This window comes from Thamnophis sirtalis, unplaced genomic scaffold (assembly GCF_051295495.1).
Source record: "Thamnophis sirtalis isolate CommonGarterSnake01/CBP01778 unplaced genomic scaffold, rThaSir2_p1.2 scaffold_2, whole genome shotgun sequence".
In the NCBI taxonomy this organism is placed as follows: Eukaryota; Metazoa; Chordata; class Lepidosauria; order Squamata; family Natricidae; genus Thamnophis; species Thamnophis sirtalis.
Genome location: NW_028261382.1, coordinates 53,060,334 through 53,083,969, shown reverse-complemented (window position 1 = coordinate 53,083,969; position 23,636 = coordinate 53,060,334). Strand labels below are relative to the sequence as shown.

The following is a 23,636-nucleotide window of genomic DNA, read 5'->3' as shown; positions in this document are numbered from 1 at the left end:
ATTTTTGTAGCTTTGTGCTAATGATTCTGGCTTCTGCCTGATTCCTGTGTTAATGGTTTCATTCCTGCTTTGCTCTTTGATTGGCAAGGAGGTGTCTGCTAATTTGTGTTTGCAATTTTAACTTTATTTGCCGCAAGTATGTTTCCCAAAACTGATACCATCTTTATAACCTGTCTTTAGCACCTTTTTCTTCCTCCTTGTCACCTAGCCTGATCTCCTCTTTTATCTGCATTTCCTGGTTTTCCTCCACTTGGAATTTTAATTACTTTGGGGGGTCTCCTTTCATGGGCTATCTGTTTCTATGGGGGCTTTAAATGATTTTTTTTCTATTCCAATGTTCCCTGTTTTTCCTAAAAAGATTCTAGTGGTCCCTTTATTTCTGAATTTAGGATTTTATCCTCTTTTTTTTTCTTTTAGTGGTGGTAAATTCCTCCCATTTCCTTCCTACAGGACCTTGGAGGTCTTCTAGTCCAAACCCCCCTCCCCCCACAAGCAGGAGACCCTACACCTTTTCTGACAGATGGCAGTCCAGTCTCTTCTTGAAAGCTTCAAGTGATGAAGCTCTCACACCTTCTGAAGGCAAGCTGCAGGAAGGAAGGAAAAGAAAAAAGGAAGGAATAGTGGAAGGGACCTTGTAGGTCATCTAGTCTAACCCTCAACCCAAGCAGGAGGCCCTACACCATTTCTGACAGATGGCAGTCCAGTCTCTTCTTGAAAGCTTCCAGGGATGAAGCTCTCACACCTTCTGAAGGCAAGCTGTAGGAAGGAAGGAAGAAGAAAAAGGAAAGAAAGAGAAAAAAGGAAGGAATAGTGGAAGGGACCTTGTAGGTCATCTAGTCTAACCCTCAACCCAAGCAGGAGACCCTACGCCATTTCTGACAGATGGCAGTCCAGTCTCTTCTTGAAAGCTTCCAGTGATGAAGCTCTCACACCTTCTGAAGGCAAGCTGTAGGAAGGAAGGAGAAGAAAAAGGAAAGAAAGAGAAAAAAGGAAGGAATAGTGGAAGGGACCTTGTAGGTCATCTAGTCTAACCCTCAACCCGAGCAGGAGACCCTACGCCATTTCTGACAGATGGCAGTCCAGTCTCTTCTTGAAAGCTTCCAGTGATGAAGCTCTCACACCTTCTGAAGGCAAGCTGTAGGAAGGAAGGAGAAGAAAAAGGAAAGAAAGAAAGAAAGAAAGAAAGAAAGAAAGAAAGAAAGAAAGGAGAAAAAAGGAAGGAATAGTGGAAGGGACCTTGTAGGTCATCTAGTCTAACCCTCAACCCAAGCAGGAGGCCCTATACCATTTCAGACAAAGGACTGTTCATTTTTTTTCTTGAAAACCTCCAATCTTTTACACAAACTAGGTAATATCATCAGTGCTGGGAGTGGGGATTGTAGATAGGAGGAAGAAGATTGTGCAGTCCTTGGTGCTCTCTGAGCTTGCTTGTTTTCTTACAGACGTTTCATTACTCAAACTAAGTGACATAGAATAATAAAGTTGGAAGGGACCTTGGAGGTCTTCTAGTCCAACCCCTTAGGAAACCCTATGCCAATTCAGACAAATGGCTATCCAACATCTTCTTAAAGACTTCCAGTGTTGGGGCATTCACAACTTCTGGAGGCAGGGAGTTCCACTGATTAATTGTTCTCACTGTCAGGAAATTCCTCCTCAGTTCTAAGTTGCTTCTCTCCTTGACTAGTTTCCATCCATTGCTTCTTGTTCTGCCCTCGGGTGCCCTGGAGAATAGTTTGACTCCCTCTTCTTTGGGTCAACCCCTGAGATATTGGAAGACTGCTATCCTGGCTCCCCTGGTCCTTCTTTTCATTAAACTAGACCTACCCAGTTCCTGCAACCTTTCTTCGTATGTTTTAGCCTCCAGTCCTAGATGAAAATGGGGGTCTCCAGGAGGAGAAAGAAGAGGAGGAAGAGGTGGGGGAGGGAGGGGGAGGAAGAGGAGGAGGATGGTGAGATCCTTGGTGCTTAGTTTGCTTGTTTTTGTACAGATGTTTCAAGACCCAACTAGATGACATCATCGGTGTTAAGATGAAAATGGGGGTTTCCAGGAGAAAGAGGAGGAGGAAGAGGAGGAGAAAGGAGGAGGAAGAGGAGGAGAAAGAGGAGGAGGAAGAGGAGGGGGAGGATGGTGGGGTCTTTGGTGCTCTTAGTTTGCTTGTTTTCGTACAGATATTTCAAGACCCAACTGATGACATCAACAGTGTTAAGATGAAAATGGGGGTTTCCAGGAGAAAGAGGAGGAGGGAGGGGGAGGAAGAGGAGGGAGGGGGAGGACGGAGGAAGAGGGGGGAAGAGGAGGGGGAGGAAGAGGAAGAGGGGGGAGGATGGTGGGGTCTTTGGTGCTCTTAGTTTATTTGCTTTCGTACAGATGTTTCAAGACCCAACTGATGACATCAACAGTGTTAAGATGAAAACGGGGGTTTCCAGGAGGAGGAGGAGGGGGGGAAGATGATGATGATGAGGAAGATAGTGGGGTCCTTGGTGTTCTCTGACCTTCCCTCTTTTCTTACAGGCGTTTCCTTACCCATACTAGGTGACAACCATCACTCTGATGCTGTTACCTAGCAGGGTTAATGAAACGTCTGCGGGGGGGGGAAACAAGGCAAGCTCCAAGACCACCGAAGATTTTTTCCCCCGCTGGACAGGAGGATGTGGTGCTCTCAGATGGCACCAGAGGGCGATCCTGCCCCACGGGTGAACTCCGCCTTTCTTGCCAATTGCCGGAGACAATGGATTGCCCACCCACCCACTCACCCTGGGATCTGTCAATCCTGCAACCTCCTCTTGGGGCGAGCCAGTGCGTAAAGCAAAGAGTTGGGCAGGCTCTCGCCACTTGGACATACATTCTCTCCCTGGGAAGCTGCAACCGTCCTCTCCGTTTGTTGATATGAGACCCCCTCCTCGCCCATAAAGACATCAAAGGCGGTGGCCCCCTGGGTTCGAGGGCGTCTCATCTTCCGGACGAAAGGAGTAGGGGCACGATGGGTTTTGCCAACGCCTGGAGGGACTTCTGGAGTTACGAGACCCCCAAAGTGATGTTGGTGAAGAATCCTCACCTGGGCATCATTTACCGGCTGGTCCAGCTTCTAATCCTGGTTTATTTCATCTGGTAAGGGTCCCCCACCCCTTCCTGGAAGAGAGAGAGAGAGAGTGGTGGGGTATTTACAAAGATGCTTTTGGGGTAGATATCGTTGTGTGTGCCTCGGGGAGCGTTAAGATTTAGCCAAGGAAACACATGGGAATGTGTGTGTGTGTGTTTATTAATATTGCATATCAACATTAATATATTAATACAATATTATATTATGATCTAATATTATCTAGACCAACTCAATAGGGACGCGGGGGCTCGGGGGCTAAGACGCTGAGCTGGTCGATCAGAAAAGTCGGCAGTTCGGCAGTTCGAATCCCCAGCGCCGCGTAACGGAGTGAGCCCCCGTGACTTGTCCCAGCTTCTGCCAACCAAGCAGTTCGAAAGCACGTAACAAATACAAGTAGAAAAATAGGAACCACCTTTGGTGGGAAGGGAACAGCGTTCCGTGCGCCTTCGGCATTGAGTCATGCTGGCCACTTGACCACAGAGACATCCTCAGACAGCGCTGGCTCTTCGGCTTTGAAAAGGAGATGAGCACCGCCCCCTAGAGTCGGGAACGACCAGCACATACGTGCGAGGAGAACTTTTACCTTTATCAATATTATAATATTAGATCCAGAGAGCTGCGAGGAAAGAACATATCTATCTATCTATCTATCTATCTATCTATCTATCTATCTATCTATCTATCTATCTATCTATCTATCTATCTATCTAGAGAGATAGATAGATAGATAGATAGATATAGAGATATAGATACATAGATACATAGATAGATAGATGATAAATAGATAGATGATAGATAGATAGATAGATAGATAGATAGATAGATAGATAGATAGATAGATAGATAGATAGATAGATATAGATAGATGGATAGATATAGAGATATAGATAGATAGATAGATAGATAGATAGATGATAAATAGATAGATGATAGAGATATAGATAGATAGATAGATAGATATAGAGATATAGATAGATAGATACATAGATAGATGATAAATAGATAGATGATAGATAGATAGATAGATAGATATAGATAGATAGATATAGATAGATAGATAGATGGATAGATATAGAGATATAGATATATAGATACATAGATAGATGATAAATAGATGATAGATAGATAGATATAGATAGATAGATAGATATAGATAGATAGATAGATAGATGGATAGATATAGAGATATAGATATATAGATACATAGATAGATGATAAATAGATGATAGATAGATAGATAGATATAGATAGATAGATAGATATAGATAGATAGATAGATAGATAGATGGATAGATATAGAGATATAGATATATAGATACATAGATAGATGATAAATAGATAGATGATAGATAGATATAGATAGATAGATATAGATAGATAGATAGATAGATGGATAGATATAGAGATATAGATATATAGATACATAGATAGATGATAAATAGATGATAGATAGATAGATAGATATAGATAGATAGATAGATATAGATAGATAGATAGATAGATAGATGGATAGATATAGAGATATAGATATATAGATACATAGATAGATGATAAATAGATGATAGATAGATAGATATAGATAGATATAGATATATAGATATATAGATACATAGATAGATGATAGATATATAGATACATAGATGATAGATAGATAGTGATAGATAGATAGATAGATAGATAGATAGATAGATAGATAGATAGATAGATAGATAGATAGATAGATACACACATACATACATATATTCCTAAAAGCAAAACTATTTGCTTTTACGGGCAGGTGGCAGAGAAATGGGGTACAGGAGGCGGTTTTTATAGGGGGAGCTTGAAATGTCTATGTGTTGATTCTAGGGTGATGTGTGTGTGTGTGTCTGTGTGTGTGTGTGTGTAGGTGTTTATTCTTGTGGACGTGCACTTCCTCTGGGAGACCTACTTGAATGAATTCTGTTGTGTTTGCAGACCTTATCCTTTGATATGTGGATTAGGTCTGAGTAACTTTTTTTGAGGGGGGGGAGTTGAGGAGGGGATTTTCTGTTTTAAGGCCGGGGGGGGGGAGGAGTTGTTCAGGTGCCACCCAAGTCCTCCTTTTCTTTTTGCCACAGGTACGTCTTCAGTAACCAGAAGGGCTACCAGGAGTGTGAATCCGGCCCGGAGAGCTCGGTCATTACCAAAGTCAAGGGGGTGACCTCCTCCCAGCGGAAGGTGTGGGATGTGGAGGAATATGTGAAGCCCCCAGAGGTGAGACACCCCCCCCCCCAGAGCAACCTCTCCAAGCAATCTCAGGAGGAGCATTTGGGGGAGGGGGGGGGAAAGGACTCAGCCACCCTTGGCCTTGCTGGAAATGCGATCCTGGGTTGTATAACAGAGGCATAGATCGAAACATTGGAAGTATTAACTTTTCAATTAGATCCCTCCTTTCTTCCTCCTCTTTCCCTTCTCCCTCCTCCTTCCCCCATCCCTCTTATCTTCCCTTCCTTTAATCCTTCCTTCCCTCCCTTTCTTCCTTTAATCGTTCCTTCCTCTTCCATCCTCTCTAATCCTTCCTTCCTTCCCTCCCTAATCCTTTCCTCTTGTCCTCTCTAATCCTTCCTTCCCTCCCTTCCCCTTCCTTCCCTCCTTTCCCCTTCCTTCCTCTCTAATCCTTCCTTCCCTCCATCCTCCCCTCTTTAATCCTTCCTTCCCTCTCTTCCCCTTCCTTTAATCCTTCTTTCCCCCCTCTCCTTACTTCCTTTTAATCCTTCCTTCCCTCTTTAATCCTTATTTCCCTCTTTAATCCTTCCTTCCTTCCCTTCCTTCCTCTCTAATCCTTCCTTCCCTCCCTCCTTAATCCTTCCTTCCCTCCATCCTCCCCCTCTTTAATCCTTCCTTCCCTCTTTAATCCTTCCTTCCCCCTCCTTACTTCCTTTTAATCCTTCCCTCCCTCCCTCCTTAATCCTTCCTTCCTTCCCTCCATCCTCCCCTCTTTAATCCTTCCTTCCCTCCCTTCCCCTTCCTTTTAATCCTTCCTTCCCTCCCTCCCTCCTTTCCTCTTTAATCCTTCCTTCCTTCCCTCCCTTCCCCTTCCTTTAATCCTTCCTTCCTTCCCTCTTTAATCCTTCCCTCCCTCCCTCCTTAATCCTTCCTTCCTTCCCTCCATCCTCCCCTCTTTAATCCTTCCTTCCCTCCCTTCCCCTTCCTTTAATCCTTCCTTTTCTCTTTAATCCTTCCTTCTCTCCCTTCCCCTTCCTTTAATCCTTCCTTCCTTCCCTCTTTAATCCTTCCCTCCCTCTCCTTCCTTCCTTCCCTTCCTCTCTAATCCTTTTTTCCCTCCCCCCTTCCTTCCTCTTTAATCCTTCCTTCCCCTTCCTCCTCTTTAATCCTATTTTTCCTCCCTCCTCCTTCTTTCCTTCCTTCCTTGAAATAAACCGGGATCCGCCAATGAAGACATGATATCAGCAGATATCTGAAAGGAACTCTTGGGGGGGGGGGGGCGAGGGCCCTTTTGTAAAATATATTTCTGCTCAGGGTGCCATAAGGCTGATTTCCACCAATCCACGTCACGGCTCCCTGCTCAGGGGGGGAAACGTGGCTCTGAAGGGCAAGCTTGGGCGGCCGCCTTCACCCCCTCCTCTCTCCCCTGCAGGGGGGCAGCGTCTTCAGCATCATCACCCGGGTGGAAGTGACCCCTTCGCAGACCCAAAAGACCTGCCCGGAGGTAGGAAACCGTTGGCGCGAAACAAGGAGCCATCGCGAGCACCAACACCCCTTGGGAGAAGCGGGGTGGGTGGGTGGGTGAGGGTGGGCTGTGAATATCCACGGAGAAACTCCGCCTTTTCTGTTAAACTTCACTATGGGTGGAACCAGCTGCACTTCTGAGTCTTTAGTCAGTAAAGTTTTGTTCTTGTTAGTTGCGAAGTTGTGTCCGACCCATCGCGACCCCCTGGACAACGTTCCTCCAGGCCTTCCTGTCCTCTCCCATCCTCTGGAGTCCATTGAAGCTCAGGCCGGCTGCTTTGGTGACTCCATCCAGCCACCTCCTTCTCTGCCGTCCCCTTCTTCTTCTTTTGCCCTCCATCGTTCCCAGCATGAGGCTCTTCTCCAGGGAGTCCTTCCTCCTTCTCCTCAGGTGGCCAAAGTCTTTGAGTTTCCTCTTCAGGATCTGGCCTTCTCAAGAGCAGTCAGGGTTGATCTCCTCTAGGACTGACCGGTTGGATGGCCTTGCAGTCCATCTTATCTATCTATCTATCTATCTATCTATCTATCTATCTATCTATCTATCTATCTATCTATCTATCTATCTATCTATCTATCTATCTATCTACATTCTATCTATCTATCAATCATCTATCTATCTATCTATCTATCTATCTATCTATCTATCTATCTATCTATCTATCTATCTATCTAATCTTTTCTATGTTGTTGTTGTTAGTTGCAAAGTTGTATCTGATCCATCGCGACCCCATGGACCACGTTCCTCCAGGCCTTCCTGTCCTCTCCCATCTTCTGGAGTCCATTGAAGTTCACGCTTGCTGCTTTGGTGACTCCACCCAGCCACCTCCTTCTCTGCCATCCCCTTCTTCTTCTTCTGCCCTCCATCCTTCCCAGCATGAGGCTCTTCTCCAGGGAGTCCTTCCTCCTTCTCATCAGGTGGCCACAGTCTTTGAGTTTCCTCTTCAGGATCTGGCCTTCTAAAGAGCAGCCAGGGTTGACCTCCTCTAGGACTGACTGGTTGGATGGCCTTGCAGTCCATCTTTTCTTTCTTTCTTTCTTTCTTTCTTTCTATCTATCTATCTTTCTATCTATCTATCTATCTATCTATCTATCTATCTATCTATCTATCTATCTATCTATCTAATCTTTTCTATGTTGTTGTTGTTAGTCGCAAAGTTGTGTCTGATCCATCGCGACCCCATGGACCACGTTCCTCCAGGCCTTCCTGTCCTCTCCCATCCTCTAGAGTCCATTGAAGCTCACGCCTGCTGCTTCGGTGACTCCACCCAGCCCCCTCCTTCTCTGCCGTCCCCTTCTACTTCTTCTGCCCTCCGTCGTTCCCAGCATGAGGCTCTTCTCCAGGGAGTCCTTCCTCCTTCTCATCAGGTGGCCAAAGTCTTTGCGTTTCCTCTTTAGGATCTGGCCTTCTAAAGAGCAGTCAGGGTTGATCTCCTCTAGGACTGACCACTTGGATGGCCTTTCAGTCCAAGGGACTCAATGCAGGAGTCTTCTTCTCCAGCACCAGAGTTCAAAGGCCTCCATTCTTTGGCACTCAGCCTTCCTTATGGTCCAACCTTCACAGCCACCCATTGCAACTGGGAAAACCTTGACTAGACACACTTTTGTTGGCAGGGTGAGGTCTCTGCTTTTTAGGATGCTGCCTAGATTTGCCGTAGCTCTTCTCCCCAGGAGCAAGCGTCTTTTGATTTCTACACTCTTGGTAAAATAACGTCCCGGGAGTTTCTTTTTCTGGCTTCACCAACTGGACGGTGGACCGTCTTGGCATCTTGACTGACCCACCAACCCCTCTCCTGTGTCTTGTCTTCTGCAGAACCCGAGGGCCTCCTGCGCTTCTGACCACGAATGTGCCACCGGTGAGGTGGGGGTGCTGGGAAACGGTGAGTCGGGGGTAATCCAGTAGCCGCCGGTCTGTCCGTCTCTCGGGACAGCACAGGGGATCAATCACATGACCAGCAGTGGTCCCAAATATGTTGCCAAGCAGCTGAATTTGGATGGGAACGCTGCAAAGGTTGCAATTGAGGGAAAAGTGGTCATGCTCGGCCAGTCACTAAATGAACCGTCGTCGTAAGGCCAGGCCTACATGTATGTTCTACTGATAACCGGCCTATTGGGAAAGAAACTAATTGTCTGGCCTGCAGCCATTTTTTCTTTTGGGTCTTTAAAGAAGAGCCGAGGTGGCGCAGTGGTTAAATGCACCACTGCAGGCTACTTCAGCTGTCTGCTAGTTCTGCAGTTCGGCTGTTCAAATCTCACCGGCTCAAGGTTGACTCAGCCTTCCATCCTTCCGAGGTGGGTAAAATGAGGACCCGGATTGTTGTTGGGGGCAATATGCTGACTCTGTAAACCGCTTAGAGTGGGCTGAAAGCCCTATGAAGCGGTATATAAATCTAACTGCTATTGCTATTGCTATTGCTTTGGCCTGCCACGCTTTCTATGATTCTACTATGCAGTTTCTATGGTGGGGAAATGGGATTGTACGGAGTGAGATGCTATGTAGCCATAACAACATTCTTTCCAGAAAGCCAAGGTCATCCTTTGCCTCTGCACCTGACCGGAACTGGATGGGTGGAAGCTGCCAGCATCGCAGTGGGAGATTGGACCACGTGATGGGCTTGTGTGTGAAAAACATCTGAAAGGCTGTTTTTAAAGCATTTTTAAAAGATTTTTAAAGCACTTCTTTACAAGCTGGCAGTTGCTTTTTATCCCACTACTCCAGGGGCCGGATACTTTGAATTGAGTATACTTTGCATTACTTTGCACGCAGCCCATGGGCCCTAGTTTGAGGATGCCTGATGTACGGTCTCCTGCTTGAGCAGAGGGTTGGCAGAGCAGAGGGTTAGACTAGATGACCTACAAGATCCCTTCCAATTTTCCTTCCTTTTTCTTTCCTTTTCCTTCCTTCCTTCCTTCCTACAGCTTGCCTTCAGAAGGTGTGAGAGCTTCATCCCTGGAAGCTTTCAAGAAGAGATTGAACTGCCACCTGTCAGAAAGGGTGTAGGGTCTCCTGCTTGGGCAGGGGGGGGATGGACTAGATGACCTCCAAGGTCCCTTCTGACTCATCTGTTAATCTGAGAGCAAATAACCTGAGCATAAAAGCAGAGGCAAAGGGGAGATTCACATTTTTTGTTTTTTCTGCAGGAATGAAGACGGGGCATTGCGTCCCTACAACATCACCAAGAAAACCTGTCAGGTGATGGCCTGGTGTCCTGTGGAGAACGGGGCGACGTTCAGGTAAGAAGAAACATGGAGTCAACAACTCTGCGCATGCGCACACTGGGAACAGGCTCCAGCTGTTCTTCTGCCTCACTGATGTCAGACTCCGAAGGCAGCTGATAACTGTCGGGCGTCCCTGGCCCCCTCTCTGCCTCCGACACAGAGCCCTCCTCAGAGCCTTCCCCAGACTCCAGGACTGGCCCAGGTTCCTCCCCAACCCTCCTCAATGTCTGAATCGGCTGCCACCTCTGCTGGCGGGCTACAAGATCCGGGGTGTCAAACTCAATTTCATCGAGGGCCACATCAGGATTGGGTTTCACCTTGGAGGGCTGGTGGGGGGGCTTGGCCATGATGAGCGTGACACGGGACCGCCCCTCTGCAGAGAGAGAGAGAGACAGAGACAGACAGAGAGAGAAACAGAGAGAGAGAGACACACACAGAGAGAGAGACAGAGAGAGAGAGAAACACACACACAGAGAGAAACAGAGAGAGAGAGAAACAGAGAGAGAGAGACAGACAGAGAGAGAGAGAGAAAGAGAGAGAGAAACAGAGAAACAGAGACAGAGACAGAGAAACACACAGAGAGAGAGAAACAGAGAGAGAAAAAACAGAGAGACAGAGACAGAGACAGAGAGAAACAGAGAGAGAGAGAGAGAAACAGAGAGACAGAGAGAGAGAAAAAACAGAGAGAGACAGAGACAGAGAGAAACAGAGAGAGAGAGAAACAGAGAGAGAAACAGAGAGAGAGAGAGAAAACAGAGAGAAACAGAGAGAGAAACAGAGAGACAGAGAGAAAGAGAGAGAGAAATAGAGAGAGAGAGAAACAGAGAGAGAGAAACAGAGAGAGAGAAAGAGAGAGAGAGACCAGATCAAGAAACTGACTCCCTAGGAGGAGTAGAACCAGTCATAGGCTATAGTAATAGAACCCCACAAGCCTGAAATGTGAAATATTTTACTTTTCCTTACTTTTATAACCTTCTGAGTTCAGGTTATGTCAATCCCAGGACAGCTTAGGACGAAGTTTAAGCTGCATTTCTCGCGAGCAGGTGGAGATCCCACAAATTCGAAGGATCTTACCTGGTCTTCAAAAGCCAGCAGCTGCAAAGGAAGCCAAAGGGGATTCTGGGCATGGATGAGTTGGCATTGCCCACGGTCAGCTTCATTTTATTTCTATATCTAGGTGAAGGCTTGGGTTTACATCCGGTTGTAATCGCGGTAGAGAGTTAGGAAGGAAAGGATTTCTGCCCGTGGGCATCACAGGCCCAGAAAAATGCAGATGGCTGCATCCTGATTAGTTTTGTCTCTGACTTAATGTGGCTTTTTCCCCTCCCATTTCCTAGTGAGAATTTGGCAGCGATGGCGCCAGAGTTCACCATTCTGATCAAGAACAGCATTCATTTCCCGCGCTTTCACTTCACCAAGTAAGGACCTATCATCATTTGCGGCAGCAGGCAAAAAAAAAAAAGCGAATACGATCCTGGGTTGCATAAACAGAGGCAGAGAATCAAAATCACGTATGAAGGTTTAGTACCGCTTCGTAAGGCCACAGCTGGAATTCGGCATCTGGCTTTGGTCACCGCGTTACAAAAAAAGAGGTTGAGGCTTTGCCAAAAACAAGTGCAGAGAAGAGCAACCAAGATGATTAAAGGCCTGGAGACCAAAACACATGAAGAATGGTTGCAGGAACTGGGTATGGCTAGGAGGGGAGGGCGAGGCCAGCCAGTGATCGGACAGGGAGCCGCAGCAGTGGCCCAAAGAGCCACATGCGGCTCTGGAGCTGCAGCTTGCCAACACCCGATGTAGAGAAAAAAAGGACTAGGAGGGACATGATAGCAGTATTCAAGTATTTGAGGGGCTGCCATAAGGAAGAGGGGGTCAACTTGCTTTTCCAAAGCAAGAAACAATGGATGGAAACTCATCAAGGAGAGAAGCAACCTAGAATTAAGGAGAAATTTCATAACCGTGAGGACAATTAACCAGTGGAACAGACGTTGCCTCCAGAAGTTGTAGGTTATGGGAGGTTTTTAAGAAAAGACTAAACAGCCACCTGTCTGAAACACAGGGTCTTCTGCTTGAGCAGGGGGTTGGACTAGAAGGCCTCCAAGGTCCCTTCCAACTCTGTTATTCTGTTAATTAATTAGTGGAACAGTTTGCCACAGGAAGTTGTGGGTGCTCCCTCACTAGAGGTTTTAAAGAAGAGACGGAACAGACAGACTTGTCTGAAATGATATAGATCTCCTGCTTTAGCCAGGGGTTGGACTAGAAGACCTCCAGGGTCCCTTCCAACTCCTGTTATCCTGTTAATTAACGAGTGGAACCGCTTGCCTGCAGAAGCTGTGAGTGCTCAATCACTGGAGATTTTAAGAGCCAAGGTGGCGCAGTGATTAAATGCAGCACTGCAGGCTACTGCTAGATCAGCAGTTCAGCGGTTCAAATCTCACCGGCTCAGGGTTGACTCAGCCTTCCATCCTTCCGAGGTGGGTAAAATGAGGACCCAGATTGTTGTTGGGGGCGATATGCTGACTCTCTGTAAACCGCTTAGAGAGGGCTGAAAGCCCTATGAAGCGGTATATAAGTCTACTGCTATTGCTATTGCTATTAAAGAAGAGACTGGACAGATAAGCTTGTCTGAAATGGGGTAGAGGGTCTCCTGCTTGAGCCAGGGGGTGGATTAGAAGACCTCCAAGGTTAGGTTTCCGGCTAATCACCCCGGTTTGTCTCCACCCTAGACAGAACATCAAGGACAACAGCGATGGCTACTTGAGGAACTGCACTTTCAACGAAAGCACCGATCTTTACTGCCCCATCTTCAAGCTGGGCTTCATTGTGGCACAGGCAGGCGAGAACTTTTCCGAACTGGCCCAAAAGGTAACCCACCTTATCTTGGCTGCGGCATTCGGTCTCGTTACTCTGATATGTCAGGTAGGGAGATCATTATGTTTTAGGGTGTTGGGGGGGGCAAGGAGAGGAAAGGGCAGGGGTTTAGGTGCTAGTCTTAGATGTGGGAAAACCCAGATGTTAGTTCGAAGTCCCAGAAGCGACCTTGAGATGACCTTGAGTCGGGCCACCCCCTCAGCCACGCCGGGTGTGGTGGTGAAGGTGCTGGGGAGGATCCCTGGCTTCAGGTCTTCCTAACAGTGAGGACAATCAACCAGGGGAACAGCCTGCCACCAGAGGTTGTGGATGCTCCATCCCTGGAGATTTTTAAGACCCGATTGGACAGCCACCAGTCTGAAACGGTCAGGGGCCTCGTGCTTGAGGGGGGGGGCTGGACTAGAAGACCTCCAAGGTCCCTTCCATCTCTATTATTCTATGTTCTAAATATTTAGGGCCTCCTGCTTGAGGGGGCTGGACTAGAAGACCTCCAAGGTCCCTTCCATCACTATTATTCTATGTTCTAAATATTTAGGGCCTCCTGCTTGAGGGGGCTGGACTAGAAGACCTCCAAGGTCCCTTCCATCTCTATTATTCTAAGTTCTAAATATTTAGGGCCTCCTGCTTGAGGGGGCTGGACTAGAAGACCTCCAAGGTCCCTTCCATCTCTATTATTCTATGTTCTAATATTTAGGGCCTCCTGCTTGAGGGGGCTGGACTAGAAGACCTCCAAGGTCCCTTCCATCTCTATTATTCTAACTTCAAAATATTTAGGGCCTCCTGCTTGAGGGGGCTGGACTAGAAGACCTCCAAGGTCCCTTCCATCTCTATTATTATCTAAATATTTAGGGCCTCGTGCTTGAGAGGGCTGGACTAGAAGACCTCCAAGGTCCCTTCCATCTCTATTATTCTACGTTCTAAATATTTAGGGCCTCCTGCTTGAGAGGGCTGGACTAGAAGACCTCCAAGGTCCCTTCCATCTCTATTATTCTACGTTCTAAATATTTAGGGCCTCCTGCTTGAGGGGGCTGGACTAGAAGACCTCCAAGGTCCCTTCCATCTCTATTATTCTATGTTCTAAATATTTAGGGCCTCCTGCTTGAGGGGGCTGGACTAGAAGACCTCCAAGGTCCCTTCCATCTCTATTATTATCTAAATATTTAGGGCCTTGTGCTTGAGAGGGCTGGACTAGAAGACCTCCAAGGTCCCTTCCATCTCTATTATTCTATGTTCTAAATATTTAGGGCCTCCTGCTTGAGGGGGCTGGACTAGAAGACCTCCAAGGTCCCTTCCATCTCTATTATTATCTAAATATTTAGGGCCTCGTGCTCGAGGGGGCTGGACTAGAAGACCTCCAAGGTCCCTTCCATCTCTATTATTCTACGTTCTAAATATTTAGGGCCTCCTGCTTGAGAGGGCTGGACTAGAAGACCTCCAAGGTCCCTTCCATCTCTATTATTCTATGTTCTAATATTTAGGGCCTCCTGCTTGAGGGGGCTGGACTAGAAGACCTCCAAGGTCCCTTCCATCTCTATTATTATCTAAATATTTAGGGCCTCGTGCTTGAGAGGGCTGGACTAGAAGACCTCCAAGGTCCCTTCCATCTCTATTATTCTATGTTCTAAATATTTAGGGCCTCCTGCTTGAGGGGGCTGGACTAGAAGACCTCCAAGGTCCCTTCCATCTCTATTATTATCTAAATATTTAGGGCCTCGTGCTTGAGAGGGCTGGACTAGAAGACCTCCAAGGTCCCTTCCATCTCTATTATTCTATGTTCTAATATTTAGGGCCTCCTGCTTGAGGGGGCTGGACTAGAAGACCTCCAAGGTCCCTTCCATCTCTATTATTCTATGTTCTAAATATTTAGGGCCTGCTGCTTGAGGGGGCTGGACTAGAAGACCTCCAAGGTCCCTTCCATCTCTGTTATTCTACGTTCTAAATATTTAGGGCCTCGTGCTTGAGAGGGCTGGACTAGAAGACCTCCAAGGTCCCTTCCATCTCTATTATTCTATGTTCTAAATATTTAGGGCCTGCTGCTTGAGGGGGCTGGACTAGAAGACCTCCAAGGTCCCTTCCATCTCTATTATTCTACGTTCTAAATATTTAGGGCCTCCTGCTTGAGAGGGCTGGACTAGAAGAGCTCCAAGGTCCCTTCCAGCCTCGATTCTGATTATTTCGGCTCTGCTTTCGCCTGGTAGGGCGGTGTGATCGGCGTGATCATTAACTGGAATTGCAATCTTGACCTGCCGGACTCCGAGTGCAACCCCAGATATTCTTTCCGCAGGCTGGATCCCAAATGGACTCCGGTTTCCTCCGGCTACAATTACCGGTAATATGTTTGTTGCCTTTTTTTTTGTCCGGACAACAAAGGGAAAAGCCTCAATATGCTTTTGGGGTTTCATCTTTGATTCGTCCGGGGGTGTAAGGAGGCTTTGCCTCCTGCTTGCTTCCCCCTTCGCAACCGGTCAGCCTAATGTATTTGCAAGCAGGGGGGAGGGAGGAAGAATTGGAATGTGGGTGGAATCCACGCTGTGCCAGGCGAGGAGGAGGCATCCAGGCGAGGAGGAGGCATCCAGGCGAGGAGGAGACATCCAGGCGAGGAGGAGGCATCCAGGCGAGGAGGAGGCATCCAGGCGAGGAGGAGGCATCCAGGCGAGGAGGAGGCATCCAGGCGAGGAGGAGGCATCCAGGCGAGGAGGAGGCATCGCTCCAGCTCAAGGCCAGCTGAGAGTAGACAGAGGTGGAGAAGCTACAATGAATCTCTGTTCCCGTTGTAGCCCGCCAGTGGAGCCGGCAGCAGATTCGGACAGTGAGGAGGGTTGGGGAGGGACCTGGGCCAGTCCTGGAGTCTGGGGAAGGCTTGGACGAGGGCTTTGTGTTCACCGGCCGTTGACTTCTACTTGGTAGGCAGTCTTGGTAGGCCACGATGGAAGGTGCTTGCTCCCTGGACACATCCATACCAGCAGAGTCGGCCTTCTCTCGTCTTCTCTCGAATCGGTGCCACACCAAAATGCTGTCGTTTGTGATGTGGTCAAGAAGGGAGATGCCCAATGTGCAACGGAGCCTTCGCATTTCCATGGCATGGAGAGAGCATTTCGGTCCCTGTTGTTGCTGCCCAGCATTTGGCGCCACCCAGGGTGGATGACGGTTGTCTTGTCAATCTAGCTAGCTGACCCAGCGGGAGAATAAAACCAGAATGTGCAGATGTGACGTCTCCTTTTGGGGGCCCCAAATGCAGATTTTTCCAGATTCCCTAGTTTTCTGTTTTATTCCCCCCCCCTGCCCCCCACTGCCACCAAAAAAAAAGAGAAGAAATCTGCCCTGTTGGGATGATTAAGAGACATGTTTCATAGAACTTCAGAAAGGCCATGTGTGTTTTTAATCTATATTCTATATCTATCTGCATGTATGTATGTATGTATGTTCCAGCATAACTCTGGAACGCCTGAAGCAATTTCAACCAAACTTGGTACACAGATGACTTACACTCTGGAGATAAATACTGTGGGGGTAAGAAACCCCTAACACCCCTCAGGATGTGTGTTCTGTTAAGATGTAGCCTGTTGTGCCTTCAAATGGCTTCTACTGTACTGCCGTAAAATAGCTTTTATTGTGCAGCGGAGTGGTGTTACCGTGGTAACGGCTTCACAGTACTCCACCAGGGGGCTCCCTCTGGTAAGGAGGGAAACCCAACATTAGAAATGACATTTGGTCCAAACATATCCCCCCTCTAAATAAATACCTGGGCAATGCTGGGTTAAGCGGCGAGTCTTTCGATTTTAAAAAAAAAAAGTCCCAAACTGCCAGATTGTCTTTTTAATCATCTTCAGGGCAATCTCAAGCCAACTCCTCAAAAGGAACTGTTCTGTTCTGGAGGACCGAGAGGGGTTGTCACCCGTAACAGTTAAACAGCCGGATCTGGAAAACCCGAAAACTTCTGTTTTAATTCTCCAGGTTTGCAAAATATTATCAGCATGGCGGGAGCAGCACCCGCACCTTGTTCAAAGCCTACGGAATCCGCATTGATGTCTTAGTGCACGGACAGGTAAGGGCCATGCCACGTTTGTAGCTGCCCCCCCCCCCCGGTTTTATTTGCCACATCATTCTTGATTAGACATAATTGTATGGCTGTCAACTTGATAACAGACGGGGGCATCTTCCGGAAACCGGACAATGGCATTTTAGGAAATGATAAATCGACAAAAGGCGTTTCACGTCCAACATTATATGAGAGATACTACAAACAAGGAGGTGCAAAGAGGACTCCATACAGACTTTTTAAAAAAGATGTTTGGAGAATTGGATCCACAAATGGCAGTAGATATAGGATTGTTTTGCTATTGGAAAGATACAGGTTGATAGATGGAAGAGTATAATTCAAAATTAGCTAAACTTAGTTAAATTCAGTGATAATAGGTACAGTTAAATAAAAATTGATAATAATAGTAATGTATACAATGTTGAGCTGTTATGATAAGTAATAATTGGATATGAGAAGGGAAGGTTAGAAATATTTTTGGACTATATATAAAGATTATTAATAACAATAATAATAAAAAAGAACAAAATTAGCAGTTAGCAATAGCAATAGCTGTTCGACATATACCGCTTCATAGGGCTTTCAGCCCTCTCTAAGCAGTTTACAGAGTCAGCATATTGCCCCCAACAACAATCCGGGTCCTCATTTTACCCATCTCGGAAGGATGGAAGGCTGAGTCAACGTTGAGCCGGTGAGATTTGAACCGCCGAACTGCAGTCAGCTGAAGTAGCCTGCAGTGCTGCATTTAACCACTGCGCCACCTCGGCTCTTAGACACAGTTAACTTTTAACTAATAGGGGGGAAATGTTATGATATAGGATATAGTTAAATAAAGGATAATGATAATAAATTATATACATGGAGGATTAGAAAATTTTGGTATTAAATATTATGGATGTTTAGCTAAAACAGGATATGAGGATTTAATGTTAATGGAGGATTTTATAACTAAGTAAATGAAATGCCAGCATGTGGTTATGTGTTAAATCTTGGTATAATTTAGGATGAAGGACGTTTAAATAACTATAGTCAAATAAAAGTGGAGGTATGATGATGGTAATATAATAAATATTTTAAGATATTTGAATTAATATGAATTATGTTTGAGGACTCTGGAAGAGATGCACAAAAGCCTTTTGTAACCAGCTGATACACTTTCTACAGTATGTAAAGAAGGAGGATTTGTGTGTTTGTTTTGAAAATTAAAAAAAATCTTTACCAAAAAAAAAAGGCGTTTCACATCCAGGAACATCAGGTTTTCCTTCCAAATATGCATATGACGTTAAAGAGTTTGTTTTTTAAAAAAATATATATTACTATTTATGCATATTTTGAAAACAGCCCAGGCGTTTCATTTTACCAAGTTTATAGTGGTGGAGTGACGGACAGATGGCCTTACGGGAATGGCCTCCGGGTTGCAACGATCGGGGCTGAATTGCTGACCTAAAGATTTCCTTTGGGTCTCTGTTCTGTCCCCCCTTCTCCGCTCGTTAAGACAACAGGCAGACAAACTTAAAAGGAAAGAACTTTATCAGTCCTCGGCTCAGACTGGCTGCGAGCCCAAAAATAAACATAAATCAAGTCTCTGACAAGAAGATAACAGAATACAAAACAAAACTCTTACAAAGCAATGCACTTCTCCAAGTGTCTCCTTGAATCAGGGTTACAGAAAGCAAATCACTTCTCCAAGTGTCTCTCACAAATAAACCACGACCGAGGATCAATGAACGTTGACTCCTGCAACCAGGGCGTGGCACCATCCGTCCTTTTATCCCCAGACGATGCCACTAACGAGCCCCAGCTGCATTGGTCATCTTGCATCCCGAAAAGACTCACAGGAGACATCTGCTGAGTCACAACAGGTCTCCCTTTTTTTTTAGGCTGGGAAGTTTAGCCTTATTCCAACCATCATCAACTTGGCCGCAGCCCTCACATCCATCGGAGTGGTGAGTAGCAAGCCCTGGGGAGTCCCTGCACCGTCCTCTTTACATACTGATCATCTCTGCCCCCACTCCTCCCTTTTCTTGGGCAGGTGTCCTTCCTCTGCGACTGGATATTGCTGACTTTCATGAATAAGAACAAGGTGTACAGTGCCCGGAAGTTTGACCAGGTAGGAAGGAAGCAGCAGGTCGGTCGCTCCATGTTTTGGTCTTCGGGATAGGCCCCCATGCATTAGACTGGACCCAGGTCAGTAAGGACATACAACCATAATTGACCAAGAATGCAACCATGTGCTGTTGTAGGGTGCCAGCAGAACAGATTTGGACAGTGAGGAAAGTTGGGGAGGAGCCTGGGCCAGTCCTGGAGTCTGGGGAAGGCTCGGATGAGGGCTCTGTGTTGGAGGCAGAGAAGGGGCCAGAGCCGTCTGACAGTTATCGACTGCCTTCAGAGTCAGACATCAGTGAGGCAGAAGAACAGCTGGAGGCTGTTCCCAGTGTGTGCATGCGCAGAGCTGCCAGGAGAAGGGAAGAGCTAAAGAACAGGGGTCGACTTGGGAGTAAAGACACAGGTGGACGGTGAATGGCCCCTCCCAGAGGGAATAAAAGAGGAGCGAAAAGGGAGTGGAGTTTGCAGGAGACCATTAGTTCGCTTCACTGGTTCGTGACTCTCCGAGGCTCCTTGCCATATTTTGCAGATCTCCGTCTGGCAGCTCTCCAAGTCAGATAAGGTCTGTGACCGTAAATCCTCCCTTGAAAGACTTTGCTGGCTGTGAATGATCAGAATTCACAGCCAATTTAATAAAAGGAGTTTTTTTGTCAGGACACAGAGTGGGGCTTCATGCTCTTGGGAAGCTTCAGTCACATGCCCGGGGATGCCAAATTGTGAAGCAACATTTTTTCCCCGTAATAGCCGAGTCGCTGTTTTTTTGATGCCAAGAAGTTCAAGGAACAGGAGGATTGTAATGACTCCCTCCTGTCAGAGAAAAAGCTGCTCCATCATCTGGGGGATCAAGTCATGTTTGAAGGAAAGAGCAAAATAACAAAAGAATAAGAGTTGGAAGGGACTTTTGGAGGTCTTCTAGTCCAACCCCCTGCTCAGGCAGGAAACCCTACCCCACTTCAGGCAAATGGTTCTCCAATCTCTTCTTAAAAACCTCCAGGGATGGAGCATTTACAACATCTGGAGGCAAGCTGTTCCACAGATTAATTCTTCTCGCTGTCAGCAAATTTCCCTTAAGTTGATTAGGTTTCTCTGCCCGCAAATGCAGGGAATTGTTTTTAAAAGCCATCACTGCACACCAGATACTCACTGGTTTCTCTTTCTCTCTGGCCAGGTGTCAAAGAGTCCCGATGAGGCCTGTGTGAAAATTGAATTCGGGGCCACCAATTTCGGCCACCAAACTTTCTCTTTGGAAAACCCCCAGCAACCTCCGAGTCCCTAGAACCCCACTTTCCGTCCAATCTGCCTGGGTTATATTTGCACCTGGTAAACAACGGAATAACAGAGTCAGAAGGGACCTTGTGGGTCATCTAGACTGACCCCCCCCCGCTCGCCCAAGCAGGAGACCCTCCTTCGCCTTTTCCCAGGAAACGTTCCCTCCACCAAGAATGATAACAGAGCTCCAGGAGATTCCTTCTGTCCTCGCCGAATCCATTTCCAGAATCCATTTGCTCTCCGATCCACCCCTTCTCCGCGGACTACACGAGGGAAGAGAAAACGAACCGATCCAGGTTAATTATTTTTATTAAAATTAGCGTCAGCCTGCCGAGCGGCTACCCGATTCCTTCTGATTTTTGGCTATGCTGGATTAACGTGGCTAATTTACAAAAAGAAAGGAAGCTGGATATTTTTCTCTCCTGGCTAAAGGCAGGCTCTGTTAACACATCTCCTAACTAACTACAGCTAGAATAGCATTTGCCCAATGCTGGAAACAAAATAATACCCCCCTCGGATGAATTAGTGATAAAAGAAAAAACTTTGGATTGTGCAGAGATGGATAAATTAACACTGAAATTAAAAGATAAAGAAGAGTCGGAATATTATGAAATTTGGAACAATTGGTACAAATGGCTGCAAAACAGGAACAAAATTAATTAAGCCAAAAAAACCAATATATATATATATAAATATATATAGAACTGTGCATAAAGGTGTGTAAATATAGAAGCGAAATATTATATACATGTACAGGTATGATGACATAACAATGTTGATGTAATGACTGTAAGGTGTTGTAGAAGGGAAAAAATAATTAAAAATATCTGTGAGACTCTTGTTTTTTTACCTCTATTGGAAGTTTGGGGAAGGACGGAGGCCGAAATACCCTCCGAAGGGCTGAAAATAGCAGAATTTGCACGAGTTAATAAAAAAATAGCTGGAGTTACGTCTTCAGAAGGGGCTCCCCGAACCCCACCATAGACTCTCCAGTGAAATCCTCCAAGAATATGGAGCTCGGGGCAGTGGCGAAATCCAAAATTTTTTTTTTACTAGCGGTTCTGTGGGCGGGGCTTGGTGGGCGGGGCAGGGGAAGGACACTGCAAAATCTCCCTTCCCTCCCCACTCTTGAAAACAGGGACTTACGACTGTTTTCCCCCCACTTATGACGGTTGCAGTATCCCCGCACGATTTACATTCGGACGCTTGACCATTGGCTCACGACGGCTGCAGTGTTCCGGTGTGTGTGTGTCACATGATCAACTTTCGCAACCTTCCAAGTCGATGGGGGAAGCCGGTTCCCCTTCACAACCCTGCGTTACCAATTTAACATCGGTGGCGCTTTAACCGATGTGGCGGGCAGTCGTAAAAAAGGGGGGCAAAACCTTTTAAAGTAACGTGATTGCACTTGTATACTGTTGCTCTTTAATTCCACTGTAAAAAGAGGACAAGCTGGATATATTAATAGATTGTAGAAATACACCGAAGGGAGGAGTAGAGGGATAGAAGAAAGAGGGGTAGAGAGGGTGGGAGAGAGGACTGGAGGGAGGGGGAGAAGGAAGGGAGGGAGTGGATTGGGAGAGAGGAGTGGTAGAGGGGGAGGGGAAGTAGGGTAGAGGGGAATGATGGAGGGAAGATGGAAAATTGGAGGGGGGCGAAAGAAAGGGTGTATGGAGGGTCGAAGAGGTACATTGGGTTTCTATTTTTGGGGGTATTATTGACAAGAGGAATGGCTGTGTTTATTGTTTAAAGTTATAAGGCCCCGGTTCTGCACAGTATATATGTGACTGTACGAAAATGAAAATGGAAAATAAAAACACATTTACATTAAAAAAAAGGGGGGGGGCAAAACCCACTTTAGGATCTTAGCAGCCTAAAAGCCGAGCTCAATTGTGTCGTAAATTGGAGGAATACCCGAGAGGGAGCCGAGGTGGCGCAGTGGTTAGAGTGCAGCACTGCAGGCCACTTCAACTGACTGCTATCTGCAGTTCGGCTGTTCAAATCTCACCGGCTCAGGGTTGACTCAGCCTTTCATCCTTCCGGGGTGGATGAAATGAGGACCCAGACTGTGGGGGCGATATGCTGACTCTGTAAAACCGCTTAGAGAGGGATGAAAGCCCTATGAAGCGGTATATAAGTCTAACTGCTATTGCTATTCCTTCCTTCTCCCTCTATCCCTCCCTCCATCCTTTTCCTTCCTTCCTTCCTTCTCCCTCTATCTCTCTCTCCATCCTTTTCCTTCCTTCCTTCCTTCCTTCCTTCCTTCCTTCCTTCCTTCCTTCCTTCCTTCCTTCCTTCAAGGTTGACTCAGCCTTCCATCCTTCCGAGGTGGGTAAAATGAGGACCCGGATTGTTGTTGGGGGCAATATATGCTGACTCTGTAAAACCGCTTAGAGAGGGCTGAAAGCCCTAGGAAGCGGTATATAAGTCTAACTGCTATTGCTATAGTTAACCTTCAAGGATACGGCCTCCGCTAATTAAAAGAACCCAGAAACGCTGAAAAAATAAATAAATGGCAAGTTTTATTCTCCTTCGGAATCAAAACCTCCCTCTTCTTCTGATCGCCTTTCCGGAGTGGAAAAGCACAGCGGGCCGAGCAAGCAAGAACCTAATTGAATCAGGCCATTTACGCAATCTAATTAGCTGCAGGGGGAACAGACAGCTTCGGGGAAGTGCCAACACTTGAGTGTTGCCTTTATCTGTTGTTCCAAAAAGGGTCGACGTCCCCCCCCCCCAAATATGGGGAGAGGAGGGGAGGAAGGCACTGCGGAGCCAGACTGATTGGGGTTGGCCCTCGTCCCAATGGCGAAGCGCCAGCCGACGCCAACGGATGGCACTTTGCAGGGAACGGATACCGCAACCGCGAGAGTTGTGTGTGTTTTGCAGACCAAAGGGATTCGCTCCGTCTGTGAGCGACACGCAGGAAAAGAACACCCCGAAACTGAGCGTAGCAGGGACAAAAAATCAACAACACAACAACCCTTATTGGCGTGCACGATTGCTTCCATTCGTTTTATCGCAATAGCACTTAAGACTTATATACCGCTTTACGGGGTTTCCACAGCCCGCTCTGAGCAGTTTTACAGAGCCGGCCTCTTGCAAACCCCAACAATCTGGGTCCTTATTTGATCCACCTCGGAAGGACGGAAGGATGAGTCGACCTTGAGGGCAGTCAGGATCGAACTGCTGGCAATGTGAGCAGAGTTAACCTGCGGTGCTGCATTCTAAGCACTGCACCACCATGGCAGGAAGGAAGGGAAGAGAAAAGGGAGAGAGAGAAAGGAAGGGAGGGAGGGAAGGAAGGAAGCAACAGCCCTTGGACT

At 46.7% G+C, this 23,636-nt stretch overlaps 1 protein-coding gene across 1 annotated transcript; it reads left to right on the top strand.

The window, feature by feature from the left end:
• The first annotated feature begins 2,981 nt into the window (after positions 1-2,981).
• Positions 2,982-20,812, top strand: P2RX2 (purinergic receptor P2X 2). The gene is given in 14 exon segments (XM_087703475.1): positions 2,982-3,109; positions 5,201-5,336; positions 6,721-6,792; positions 7,590-7,598; positions 8,623-8,689; positions 9,951-9,971; positions 9,974-10,043; positions 11,366-11,446; positions 12,755-12,893; positions 15,098-15,228; positions 16,854-16,944; positions 18,819-18,884; positions 18,971-19,048; positions 20,213-20,812. Coding segments are annotated over 14 exon segments (1,197 nt in total). The 3' UTR covers positions 20,321-20,812.
• The last annotated feature ends 2,824 nt before the right edge of the window (positions 20,813-23,636 follow it).